We start from the raw sequence: 13438 nt of genomic DNA, 5'->3' as shown, positions 1-13438 counted from the left end.
ATGGAAGCGGGCAAGAGAACTGGTTCAGATAGAAGTGATTGTACCCGACCTAAAAAGCCTCTGCATGTTTCTAATAAGCTCCACGAGCAGAAACGTGCTCAAACTAGGATCAATATTGGAGATGTTTTTGAAAAATGGAGAGAGGTTAGAACACAGAAAGGTTTACAGACCGATGCAGAGCTGGCTAAACACTGAAGCTTCAGTGTCCACCACATGGCAACCTGCGTGAGCGTCAACTCTGGAGAGGAGGGGGCGGGGGGGAGAGACAGCTCTCTACAATGTTACATAATGTTTATGTAACGTGGCTTAAATCATCTGACGAGCTTTAGTTTCATATTTTATTCAGAATGAGGACTCATCGTTTCAGAGTTCGTGTATCGTTTGTAAAGATTTGTGTGAAACAGAGAACATTTTATTTTTTCATCCTAAATCTTCATGAAGTATTTAAACCGTGGAAACATTTCACGCCTTACAGCGTTAACGTCTAGGATTAATAAGAAGGTGATTGTGTTGTTTTGTGAAAAGGCCAAAGAGTTGAAGTGCGGCCCGTTGAGGTGTGCAGCGTACGTACGGCAGGAAGGTTAACGGTCACGTCCGTGTGTAGATGTGTTCATTAACTTTGATCAGACACTGTGGGGTTCTTAATTCTGCAGCAGCTGACGGAGAAACACAGTAAATATCACAAATTTGAAACGGTGGTCTGAACAGCGCTTCTGTGTGCATGTAAACGCCACATCCTCAATATGGTCTAAAAAGGGACACTACGATTCACTTATCAGACACTTTTGTCCAAAGCGGCAAACTTCAGAGAGTGCAAACTAACAGCTTCAGACACACAGGTGCTGACAGGAAGTGACCAGAGTCAGAGTACAGGTGCTGACAGGAAGTGACCAGAGTCAGAGTACAGGTGCTGACAGGAAGTGACCAGAGTCAGAGTACAGGTGCTGACAGGAAGTGACCAGAGTCAGAGTACAGGTGCTGACAGGAAGTTACCAGAGGTAGAGCACAGGTGCTGACAGGAAGTGACCACAGTACATGTAAACAAACTCACGGAGATGATTCTCCCCTGTCAACCTGTGGTTCATGTTTTCTTCTTCAGAGAGTAAAGACAGCAGTCAGAAGGTAACTTTGATTAGAGATTATATTGCTGGTCTTAAATAATTATCGTCAAGTGAAACATCTGCTAAAAAGAAACACCTTCAGTTTGATACGAACCACAACAACACGCTGTACAGAACACGATACAGTACTTTATCCACACAGTCACATTTCTCTTCAAACAGCGACACGGCGAGCACATAAATATCTTTAGTTTCCCTTTCGATCATTTATAACGACATCATTCGACCGATATATAAATTAACATCAACAACAAATAATAATATTAATAATAATAATTAGAACAATAATCATATAAAAGCTGTCTTTCATATAAATCTGGCTAGCTTACAGACTGCAACGAGGGAACAGAGGTCACTTTATTCCAAAAGCAGGAGCTCAGTTTCCCACTTCAGAATGTTTTTTCAGAGAAATGTGGGCGCCATTGTGGCTCAAAACGGGAGTCCAGTTGCCCGGGTAGATTCCTGAAAGTTCATGGTAAAGTGGACGATCGTCTTCAGGTGGTGGAGGCTGAAACACCTCAGAAAAAAGAGCTCTAGAGTTTCCTCTTTGGAGTTCAGCTCTTCCTATTTAAGATTGATTTACGCCCCCTGGTGATGGTGATTGGTATTACAAGAGGCGAGGCTCCGCCGCCTCTCCACTCTGTGAAGTCGCTGCAGCGTTCCCTCGTGAAGATTCAGACCCTGAGTACCTCTTCATATCTGATCTCTCACTTTGAGACCCCCAAAGTCTTCTGGACTCGTTTGGCCCCTTAAATTTGATACCTAACCGTCAATCATCCTCACCCCCCCCCCCCCCCGCCCACCAGGATCACAGGGGTCACCGCCCCGGGCAGGATGTGGGTTTGATGCAGCGTCCCTGAAACAGCACCAGGTTGGCGGGGCAGTGGCAGCCCGCCACGCAGGGTTTGTGACACGGCCCGATCTCGTTCCAGTTGTCGCAGGTTTTGGTGCAGCCCGGCCCGCAGGTGTCGTACACGGCGCCGTGTTTACACTGGGTGGCTGCAGGAGGAAGAGAAGAAGGTAAAAAAACTTCAGCAAACACGTCGTCCAAATAACTATTTAACATGTAAAAGATAAAAAGCAGTGAATAGTTCATGATCTCAGACTGAACACGTGATAGTTTCTCTGAAATGATCACACCTTTTGGAAAATGGTTTAAAATAATTAAAACACCGGTGTTACGGTTTAAAGAGTGACCGTGTTAACTGGTGACTCTCAGCTGGTCGTCATAGTTACAGACATGATCAGTATTTTTTGACATTACAATAAAAAACTAAACAGAGACGTTCATTAGGACTCTTACTGTCTCAAACATCTGTTGTAACCATGACAACCACAGATGCATTCGGCTAAAAGTCACCAGTTAACACGATAACTCTTTAATCTGTAACACCAGTGTCATCAAAAAACATGGAAACATGTATTTTCAAAGTCAGGTGATGTGCGTTCTTAAAAGGTCACGATGACTTACAAAATTCTAAATTACACACGTGTCTGTCTTCTCTCTCACGGCGCTCAGGAAGTCACTTCATGGAGGTCAAACAGCATTTCACAATAAAAGCTCCCCGGGCAGAGACGGGCATTTTGACTAATCATTCAATAAGCTCTGTAAAGTACAGGGGGCGCTGTGCTCTCGCTCAGGTTGTACACGATCCATCTCTCCATGCAAGTCTGACTCATCCACTTTAAATTCTGCACCTCGTTACGTTTGTTATCCTCCTCTTTGACTTTTCACGTTGTTTTAGTTTGTAGTCAAACATCGAGATCTGTCACTCACCCATGCAGGCGGTGTCGGGCCTCCAGACGACAGGGACGCCTTCCCTCTCACAGGCTCGACTGTAGGCGATGAACGACTCACAGTAACAGTTTTTATGGACGGGACACTCACACATGTCCGTCACACACGACCTGCAGAGCACATGGATGTTATTGACAGAATGGAATAGAATAGAATAGAATTACTTTATTGATCCCAAACTGGGAAATTGTGGTTTTACAGCAGCATGTTATCAAAACAAATAAAACAATATAAGAATAGATACATAAATAAGCACTTAGAATATAAAAAATAAGAATAGGAAGAGATTTATACGTCAAGGATTTAGCTTAACATTCCTACTGATTAAAAAAAAATGAAAAATGAAATACAACATTTATTCAGGCTTGTCAACTGAATGTAAAAATACTTGCTGGAGGTAAGAGATGTAAGTTTGCAAAAACAGTGATGGCAGTGGTAAATGTGCAAAAATGTTATAGGGGGTTATCCAGAGCTATGCAAATTTCTGGCTGTGCAATCAGAGATATATATGTTAAAGTGCAGGAGTGTAGATACGTCATCAGCTGAAACTATTCACTATAATGATGAGCAGTCAGACAATGTAGATATCGTCGTGTCGGATTACTATTTGAACTCTTCAGGTGTTGTTTTCAGCTTTCTCTCTTAAACACAAGTTCTTCAACTCGACTCCTGAACCTTCAAAATAAACTCAACTCCTGAAGAGTACGTGAAGTAACAAAACTCAGATTTAGACGAGGTCGTCTCACCTGTAAAAAGGAGCGAAGTCGACCACACGGTGACACTTCTGAAACTCCCAGGACTTTATCTTCTGACACTCTCTGTGAGCGCGGAATTTGACTTTCACGCTGCCGGGGCACAGGAAGGAAGCGGGTCTGCGAGGCAGGTGCTGCTGCGAGCAAACCTCGTTCCCCTCCACCCGCCACGACTCGGCAAACTCGTCCACGTCGAACTTGAACTGACCGTCCCCTCCCATGGTGTCGTCACGTTTGTGGCCGTTGTAGTTTCCACAGAGGCCGCAGAGGCGTCCACGCAGGTGAGGAGCGGCCACGACCTCCACGAAACTGTCGCCGTCCCACGTGATCTCCAGACCTGAAGGGCGAGAGGGAAAGAGGAAACATTTCTGAGGGCCTGATTCACAAACGGACTGCACCACCAATGACAGAATCTAATTCACATAACACACACACACACAAAGGGGTAATACATACAATTACTTTAAAGGAATTCTAAAAAGTGAAAATAGCGACAATTTAAAATCAACAAAAATCAGGAAAGGCTCGCCTGAAAAAGTGTCTTAAAAAGGGACTTGAAAGAGATGACTGATTCTGCCGACCTGATCTCCTCAGGCAGGTCGTTCCATATCCCCTTTTGTTTTTAATTTTACATTTGGAACCACCAGGAGACCTCTGCCCGAGGATGTGCGTGTGGGTTTGTAAGGTAGTAAAAGGTCTGATAAATAATATGGCAAAGAAATCCTGAATCCGGTCTGTGTAGTCTTTTTCAAAAGGGTTAAAATCCATCGTCCTCATCTGCAGTAGCGTTTACTCCGACGCCATGAGATGAGTTCAAAGAGTGAGTGAGTAGATAACAGAAGGACTTTTATTGTTTTTTAACCCTCAGCTGTTTTTATGAGTCTATAAAATAAATCAATGCATTGATAAACTGCAAAAAGAAGCCCAAGTATATGAGAGGTAGATGAAGACTGGGATTCCACCGGCCAATCAAACGACTCCAACAGGCATCACTCTGTTATTTAAATACACCGGCCAATCAAACGACTCCAACAGGCATCACTCTGTTATTTAAATACACCGGCCAATCAAACGACTCCAACAGGCATCACTCTGTTATTTAAACGAGGTCTGACAGTTTGAAACTTGTTCTATGGAATATCAAAATCCTTAAAGACTGCACCATCACGTCGGTCTTCAGGTTTAAATATTCTACGTGTTACTCTAGAGAGGTCGTCTCGGCTGACCTGCGATGGTGGTGAGTTTGAGCAGGTATCCGTCCAGGTCGATGTGCACGCCGGGGCCGTGGTAGGGCAGGGCGATGCGGGTGCCGTTCCTCCGGACCGTCAGGTGCTGATGGAGACTGAGGACCAGAGCGCCCAGCCGGATCTCTACAGACTGAGTCCAGGAGAAGGAGCGAGTGCGCCGGGCGTCGTTCTTCACCAACACCTGGAGGAACAACAACATAATATTACACATATGCTGCTTTTGATTCAAACAGGAGAAACATCCACCAGGTTTAGGTTTATTTCATGTAAAGATAAAAGAAGTCGATTAAACATCGACATCTTCATGCAGAGACAGTTTGGTCCAATCCAGAGTCTGAGTTGATAAATGTTCATCAAAGTAGTTAAGCATCATGTTCATGTCAGTGTGTCTCATATAACACAAACATCTCCTTTAAAGACAGAGTCAGTATCCTGTCTCCTTCAAAATAAAATACAGACTTATGTAGGGGCCTTCAAAATAAAATACAGACTTCTCCTAAAGTAAAGCTGGCTGGTTCCTTCAAAATAAAATACAGACTTCTCCTAAAGTGAAGCTGCTCCATCGTCCCTTCTGGGCCTCCGTACATGTGTGGTGGTGACTGTGTCTGAATTTTGGGCGGAGCTGGTGTGTTTCCTCCAGCCAATGACAGGGCAGCAGGTTTAGGAGTGGATACAATACAGTGATTGGACGCCATTCAAACCGGTGAATATGACGGACGTGGACGTAGCAGCAAAGAGAAAATATAATCACAGTGAGGAGAAACACCAAGCGGATAAAGCTCGTTCTAAAACGAGAGTGAACCTTGTGTTGTCTTTCACCCGTGGACGTGGAGTTGGTCTGCTTCCTGTTGGACAGGCAGGTGACAAACACCGGCGGTTAGCTTGTGCTAGCGTGCGTAAGCTTGTAGTGTAGGTTCAAGAGCTGAGCATGTTTTTCTACACAGAGATCAAGTTAACATTTCTGTCTCGTCTTCTTCTCATTAACACAAAAAATAAAACAGTTTCCAAAGTCTAAACTCTGGTCCTACCATGAAGCTGGAGTCTTGGCTGTTGACGTTATTTCCTGGTCCTCCAGAGGGGGCGCCGCCACAATCTCGAGTCAGTACGTACTGACAGGTCCCCTGAAAGTTAAAGGTCCTGCCGTCGAACGTGTTGTAGTGAGGGTCTCCAAAAACTGTGCATACGCCCGGCTCTGCAGAGGGACACAGGAAACCACATGGACTTTGAGAAGGAGAGAGCGAGGGTGAGAGAGAGAGAGAGAGAGAGAGAGACAAAGCAAAAGAATCAGAAGAAAAACATTTCTGTTTGAAGCAGAACTGAAAACCAGCAGAGAAACAAAAACATGTAAAAATGCGTTTCTTCTTTTTCCAAGAAAGCAAAAGAACAGAATATATGCAGAGGATGTCTGAGGATACGTGTTGATACCTGACCGCCAGAAGTTAAAACGACAGTAAAGAATGAAGGTGGAAACGTAAGACAGTAATCAGACACATCAGAAGTCAAAGCAGGATCTGAGCTGTGCTTCACATGTTTCCTTTAGCAGCTCGACTACAGGCTAGATTTTGAAGAGTGGTGTTTTATAGAGTCTTTGTAGTCCTGAAATGGATAATTTACAGCCGTGTTTCCTGACCACAGGCTGGACTCACTTCTGTTTTCATTTCCTTTAAAAGCTTAAATATATATTTAAATATTCAGAGACTTTGGGTGGAACGTTCAGTGATGTGTGAACACTCAGACTTACTCACTTTCAGTGCAGACAGGACAGCAGCCCGTCCTGTTCAGGATCTTATTCTGCAAAGAGACACAGACGCAGAGTTAGAAACAGAACGCAGACTAATAGTTCTTTCACACTAGTAGTAATCCTTGTGTGTGAACACAAACAGCTGAATGTTTCTCTCTTCACCCGGAGTTTCTCCTCCAGCCTCCTCGTACTTATTCTGCAGGAAGTCAGAGTGAGCTGATGTGAGAACGCAGCAGGATATAACCAGCTGTTGTACCAGAGAATTCACCTGGAGCGAGTGGGAGGGGTTTTAACTCCTCAACCTTTGCAGGACTCTGCATAAAAATAAATCATCTAATATTACAGGCATAACGGTTCATATTAACCGTTTCAATGTAGGATGGAGCATGTTTTGGATGACCTCCACAGGGGCCCCAGAGAGCATTCCCCTTTTCCCCTCCTATTGGCGGCCTTGACCTCGGCCTCTGTTTGGTGAAGTCCGCCCATCACAGGAGAGTTAAACTCTCTGCAGACTGGAGAGCATCCTCATCTCTCCCCTTATCGCAGAATAAAGAGCTGGAAAAGGATTTCTTTTAGCTTCCATTTGAAATCGTTTAGCTCTTAACATTTAACCACGTCGATGTTGTAAGCAGACACCATCGCAGTAATGGTGGATTGTCAGCCTCCGGTTCTTCCCCCTGGATTCGTCTTTAAATGGACCAGAGTTTTGGACACTTCCTGGGAACAAACGGTTAAACTGACAGGGCGTTCGTTTTCCTTCACATGTTGTTGGCACTGATAACAAAGACAGCAGTTCTGTTTTCATGCCGTCACTCAAACAGACAGACGAGAAATGAAATGAAAGGTTGAAACAGAGGAAAAAGTTCCCACTTCGACAAGTTCACAGTCCAACCGGGACGACCACAAAGACACCGATACTCCGACGCCAACCGCTGAACTCTGTCTGTGTAACAGGAAACTGTGTGTGTGTGTGTGTGTGTGTGTACTGTATGTTTCAACTTCCATCAGAGGTGCAGATCAGAGGACTCTTTCACACACTTAGTTTTTGTTGCCTCAGGGAAGCCCTTCTTTCTTCCTGTCTCTCTCTCTCTCTGTCTAACACACACACACACACACACACACACACACACACACACACACACACACACACACACACACACACACACACACACACACACACACACACACACACACACACACACACACACACACACACACACACACACACACACACACACGCACCTCGTCTGTCATCACATACAGACGTACACTCTATACACACTCCAGAGTTCTAACCTCTGCACAAAGGCCAATCTCTGTCTTTGAAGAGGGCTGCCTTTTGACAAACTGAGGACACACACTCTCTCTCTCTCTCTCCAACACACACGCACATACACACACACACACACACACACACACACACACACACACACACAGATTGGTTTTCAGGGGCCTAAATATAGGGAACCTCTTCTTCGCTGTCACTCAAACGTCACACAGACAAAAGGCTCTTCAGAGACACACTGTCTCCAAAGGGACGCACGCTCTCTGTCGACCTGCCGCTGACCGCAGGATGACGGCATGGGAGAGAGAGACAGAGTGTGTGTGTGTTTGTACTGAGGTAGGCTGTGATAACTTGGTAGGTGTGTGTCTGATTATTATGACCGAGCTAATGTAGCGTCTTTACATCGATGTGACATGATCCGTTATTAACAGTCACATATTATGTTTAATCCACTTCACCATGTTTCTCTAGCTCTAATATGTGTCTCTAGTCTGTCTACAAACCCCCCAATGATGAGAAAAGTCCACCCACTCCGTCTTTTACCTGCTCCACTTTTCAGAAAATGTGTGCTCAAACAGGCCGTTTGAAGATTTTCCCTTCATGACATCACAAAGGGCAGTAACCCCTCCCCCAGGTGGGTGACAATCCCACAGCTAGGTGTTTGTTCTGCCCTCTGAGTCTGCCTTCTCACCGTAAACAATAGGACATGGAGCGAGAAAGCCCGACACACCCAAGCCCTTCCAGAGAGGGGGCGTGGTCAGACACAGCTCATTTACATATTTAAAGGTACAGACACAGAAACAGTCTGTTCTGAGCAGGGCTGAAATAGAGGGGTTTATAGGCATGATCAAATACAGGATCAGAGTGGATTTAGAACAAGAAACTTAACACACATGTTTTGAGGAGCTCTGAGACTTATTTACACTGGTTGAAGTGGAGGAGACCTTTTATGAAAAATTCCCCTTTTGATAAAAAGGTTTGACAGGTAGGTTTGTGTAAATATAATGTTCTGTATTTGATGAACCATCACAGCCTTTAAGTCATACAGTAATAAATGGCGCTCTGATTTAAAGGCTGGAATTTGACACAGAGGAAGTCACCATTTTGTTTTTTTCAGAGACAGCATAATATCCTCATGAGTTTAGTGTCTGGTTGTGCAGATCCAGTCCTCAAATCAACAACACACTGCGAGGGAAACTTTCTCTTTATGGGAGACAAAAACTCTGCAGACCACCTACATCAACCTGCAGCCGCCGATTCTGACCACAAACAGGTTAGGGTTTGTAGTAACCGCTGGGAGCGTGTGAACTTGGACTAACGATGACACCGGCTTTGACTGTGTGACCGCCAGTGGCCGGCGCTATGTGAGGAATCCACTCCATCACCCACCAGCCGACAGATGACCCCCCCAGCCACCTCTGGGACAGGTGAACGCCGCACAAACCCTCTTCCTGCCAGCAGAGGCGCTGGCAGGCAACTGCTTGGGGCCCCAGACCAGTAGGGGGGCCCATAAGGGGTGACAAACTTTAAACCAAAGCACCTGTGAGAGGCTCACACTAATGAGAATCAGAGACGACTACGTGCAGAAGAATGATCAGACTCTGTGAACCGGAGAAAAGACATGGAGGCGGTGCGCTGAGGGAGGTTTGGTTTGGTTTGAAAGACTAGTTCTAAAGTGACTCAGTAGAGTCACTTACAGCAAAAGTATTCATCAATAGACTTCAATTTCATGGTTTTAAAGAAATTAGGAAATCCTAAAGAATCGTATCATGAAGCCAGTATAGTGTTACGTATCTTAATCGTGAGTCGAGTGTATCATTACAACAACAATGCAAATCTGGCAAATTGTGCAAACAGGATGTAATCTTGTGATTGACTGGGCCGCCTGTCACTCACCGAGGGGCAGCTGGTGATTGGTACACACTGTTTGGGTCGACACTCGATGCTTCCTCTGACACAGGCGCAGAGCGTGCAGTTAAGGGACGACCACATGTCTCCTTCCTGCAGGAGAGAGGAAACAAACAAGGATCAGAACACGAGTTCATCCAAACATCCAGCTGTCTGGGCATCCACACTTTTATCAACGTCCATGTGTCCATCATCCAAACATCATCCACTTATCCATCTGTTCACAAAGTAAAGATCTATTTTGTATAAGTGCATCCATTTATCCATACCTCCATCATCCATCCGTCTTCCATGAGGTTTATGTCAGACTGTATATAAAGATGGACGCAGTCTCAGTGACGTCACCCTTTGGTTTCTAAAGGGCGTTTTAGAAGCCCATCTATGGCGGTTGTCATGATGGAAATGCTGTCTATGTCAAACGTAACACCAGACAAAGAGGTGGACCTGAGGCAGGGCTTCAGCCTCCTGACAAACCGCTTAAATGCGTTGGCTTGCAGTCAGATCAGATGCTTTGGCTTCATCTTTCAACGCCGGATGTTTCTGCTTGGTAAATATTAATGTTTTAGTGTCCATTCATATCTTATCCATTCATGCATTAACCCATCCAATCAGATCCATCCATAAATCTGACTCCATCTGTCCATTAACCTAATATGTCAATCTATCCATTTATCAAATACAGATCCATCAATGCATTAAAACCCTTCCTGCACTCTCACCCTGTAGATCTTGTTCCGGACTCTGCAGTACTTCACCTCCTCCACCTTCACGTAGGACAGACACTCGGGGCAGCAGAGGTCGCCGTGGCAACTCCCCGGCCGAGAGCAGCGCCTCCTGCAGACCACTGTGGAGTCCTGGGTAGAAAAGATGGCAGAGAAGGAAAGTAAAGTAAAGAGACAATAGAGGGTTTAATAGAACTTCTGGTCGTCTCCATCTCAGTGACGGAGGAGAAGTGTTTGGGACATGGCGGCCTGTACCTTGCAGGTGCAGGTGGTGCAGTTGTCGTGAATGAAGGAATTGCCGTTCTCGTAGACGTCACTGTGGAACAGACAGCTTCCTAACGACAGATCAAACACCTTCCTCTGACCTGCAGGAGTAAAAAAGAAACCAAGATGTGATTCATCCTTCACTTTGCATTCAGACGCTGAAACGTACGTTGAAGGGAGAAAGTTGAGGTCAAATCCAAACTTAAGGAGCCACAGGTCACATCACCACAGTTAAAGAGGTCAAATTAAGTCTGTGAACATTTGTACTTGTACCTGGAGACAATCTGTCTCTTGAAAAGTAATAAACACAAGGACTGGTCATAGGGAATCAAATTGGTCTTCTTAAGAAGCAGAGCTGCACCCCCCTATTGCAGATCATATTTTTATAGACACATCAGAAAGTTCATGATTGCTTACCAAGACATCTGGGGCAGCACTGTCCAGACGGGGTGTGGCTGAGGTGGGCGGGGCATGACAGGACAGGACACACCTCCCTCTTGCAAAGGGTCCGCCCTCCCTGAAACAACAACGCGATAATGAACACATGCTCGTCCTTCATGCAGAGACTTTTGGCCTTGAGGCCAATCTGTTGGTATCCAGGTCATAAAATGATGTTTAAAAGCATGCACACTATCTCCTGATCGATAAGAACAAAGTTTGATGAGGAAACATGTTGAAGTGCTGGCTTCTCTGAAAAGAATGCAGCAGCCAGTATGTCCTCCTTCTAATGTTAGATTCTGGTCCTGAATGCTCTGGATTTGTTTGGACCAGAGAAGGTAGGCGGTTTTAAGATACCCCCACACGGCCGTTTTGGACACCCCTCGGTTTGCCAGATTTGAGAGCAGTTATCAGGTCAACAGGTGTTGCAGCGATGGAAGCGGGCAAGAGAAGTGGTTCAGATAGAAGTGATTGTACCCGACCAAAAAAGCCTCTGCATGTTTCTAATAAGCTCCACGAGCAGAAACGTGCTCAAACTAGGATCAATATTGGAGATGCTTTTGAAAAATGGAGAGAGGTTAGAACGCAGAAAGGTTTACAGACTGATGCAGAGCTGGCTAAACACTGAAGCTTCAGTGTCCACCACATGGCAACCTGCGTGAGCGTCAACTCTGGAGAGGAGGGGGCGGGGGGGAGACAGCTCTCTATGATGTTTAGAATTTGGACTGCAGTCTTGGATTGAAATGAAAATTTAAAATACTAAAATTGAGATAAAATAACCTGTAGTCCCTATACTTTTTCATGAGAGTTACTAATTGTGTAAATGTTCAGAGAGACAGAAAACTTAGACGAGACAATTTAATGTACAATCTGTCCGTATCAGCACGGTCAACTTTAAGACCTCTTTGAGTCTGAGTTAACGACCCTACAGGTCGTCCAAACGAGGTGCAAGCACATTAATATTGTAATGTGTTTATGGACGTACCTGTGGGGTTTGTTTGTCTAATGGGGGAGGAGGGAGGGGGGCAGAGAGGGGGGGGGGAATGAGAGAGGATGTTGTTCCAAAACTTTGTGACTCCCACGAGACTCCAAAACAACGTATTCAGAGGACAGAGGCCCCAACACACAAACACTCTCACAGGTCAGAGTGTCTGTGTGTGTGTGTGTGTGTGTGTGTGTGTGTGTGTGTGTGTGTGTGTGTGTGTGTGTGTGTGTGTGTGTGTGTGTGTGTGTGTGTGTGTACTCACAGTGCAGGTACATTTGATGCAGGGTTGCCCCTCCGGACTGAACTCCTCCCTCTCTTTATACAGTCGACCCTCAAAGATACAAGCTGTAAAAAACGTCACACAGATTTTAAACAGCTGACTCACTTTGTGTTTACTGCCTGATGAACTGTTTGATTATTAAATTAAAACACTGACACACCTTTTTTTTTCTAAACCCTGGAGACGAGATATACAAATCTATCTTTGTGTGTTTCATTCATCAAAAGCATTTGTGTGTCTTTGTCTATTCTGAATGTTTTGGCACATTTTAGGGTGACAGCGGTTTGAACGACGTCACATCATAAATGTCTGTCAGACAAAAGAGTCTAACTTTGATCATATTGGATGTTTTTGATTGTGTGGAGCCACAGACTGTAAATATGAATGTTTGAAGCCTGAGTGACGTCACCCATCTTTTCCTGCAGGGGGCGCTGGAGTCCCATCAATGGCAGTCTCCATGCTGGAAATGCTGTCTCAGCCTAACTTTCTGTCAACCTAACGACAGGCTGAGAGCTGGAGCTGAGGCGGGTTTTAAGCCTCCTGACAAACCGTTACACCGCGCCCGCCTGTCAATCATGTCAGCTACACGCCTTATTGTGAATAACTCTTATCCTTCATCAAATCAAAACTGATGAGTCATTAAAACATTCCCCCCCCCGTACAGTGTGTGTCGATCGAGACATGAGCTAATCAGACCTATTTGTTTTTTTGAACCAGGCTGTAAACATGTTAATCTCTGCTGTGAAAACAGACTTTTTAGAATGGGTGTGTATGTGACTTCCTGTGCTTCTGCAGCCAGCCTCTAGTGGACACTGGAGGAACTGCAGAAACTTCATTGTGACACATCGGGGGCCTGATTCATAAAAGGACTGTGTGGCTTTTGGCCACGTTAAACCT

General features: G+C 45.1%; 1 protein-coding gene across 1 annotated transcript in view; it reads right to left on the bottom strand.

The window, feature by feature from the left end:
- Nucleotides 1-1230: 1230 nt before the first annotated feature.
- Nucleotides 1231-13438, bottom strand: part of bmper (BMP binding endothelial regulator) — a 35472-nt gene continuing 23264 nt past the window's right edge. Inside the window, exons 7-17 of the mRNA XM_065958205.1 lie at nt 12524-12606; nt 11256-11355; nt 10830-10939; nt 10572-10706; nt 9841-9945; nt 6664-6709; nt 5947-6110; nt 4898-5099; nt 3666-4008; nt 2899-3029; nt 1231-2120 (exon numbers count right to left, since the gene is read on the bottom strand). Of these exons, the coding sequence (XP_065814277.1) occupies nt 1939-2120; nt 2899-3029; nt 3666-4008; nt 4898-5099; nt 5947-6110; nt 6664-6709; nt 9841-9945; nt 10572-10706; nt 10830-10939; nt 11256-11355; nt 12524-12606 (1601 nt within the window). The 3' untranslated portion in view covers nt 1231-1938. The remainder of the gene's footprint in view (nt 2121-2898; nt 3030-3665; nt 4009-4897; nt 5100-5946; nt 6111-6663; nt 6710-9840; nt 9946-10571; nt 10707-10829; nt 10940-11255; nt 11356-12523; nt 12607-13438) is intronic.

This window comes from Labrus bergylta, chromosome 8 (genome assembly GCF_963930695.1).
Source record: "Labrus bergylta chromosome 8, fLabBer1.1, whole genome shotgun sequence".
Classification (NCBI taxonomy): Eukaryota; Metazoa; Chordata; class Actinopteri; order Labriformes; family Labridae; genus Labrus; species Labrus bergylta.
Note: the sequence above shows the minus strand (reverse complement) of the source record. Positions and strands in the feature narration are given on the sequence as shown.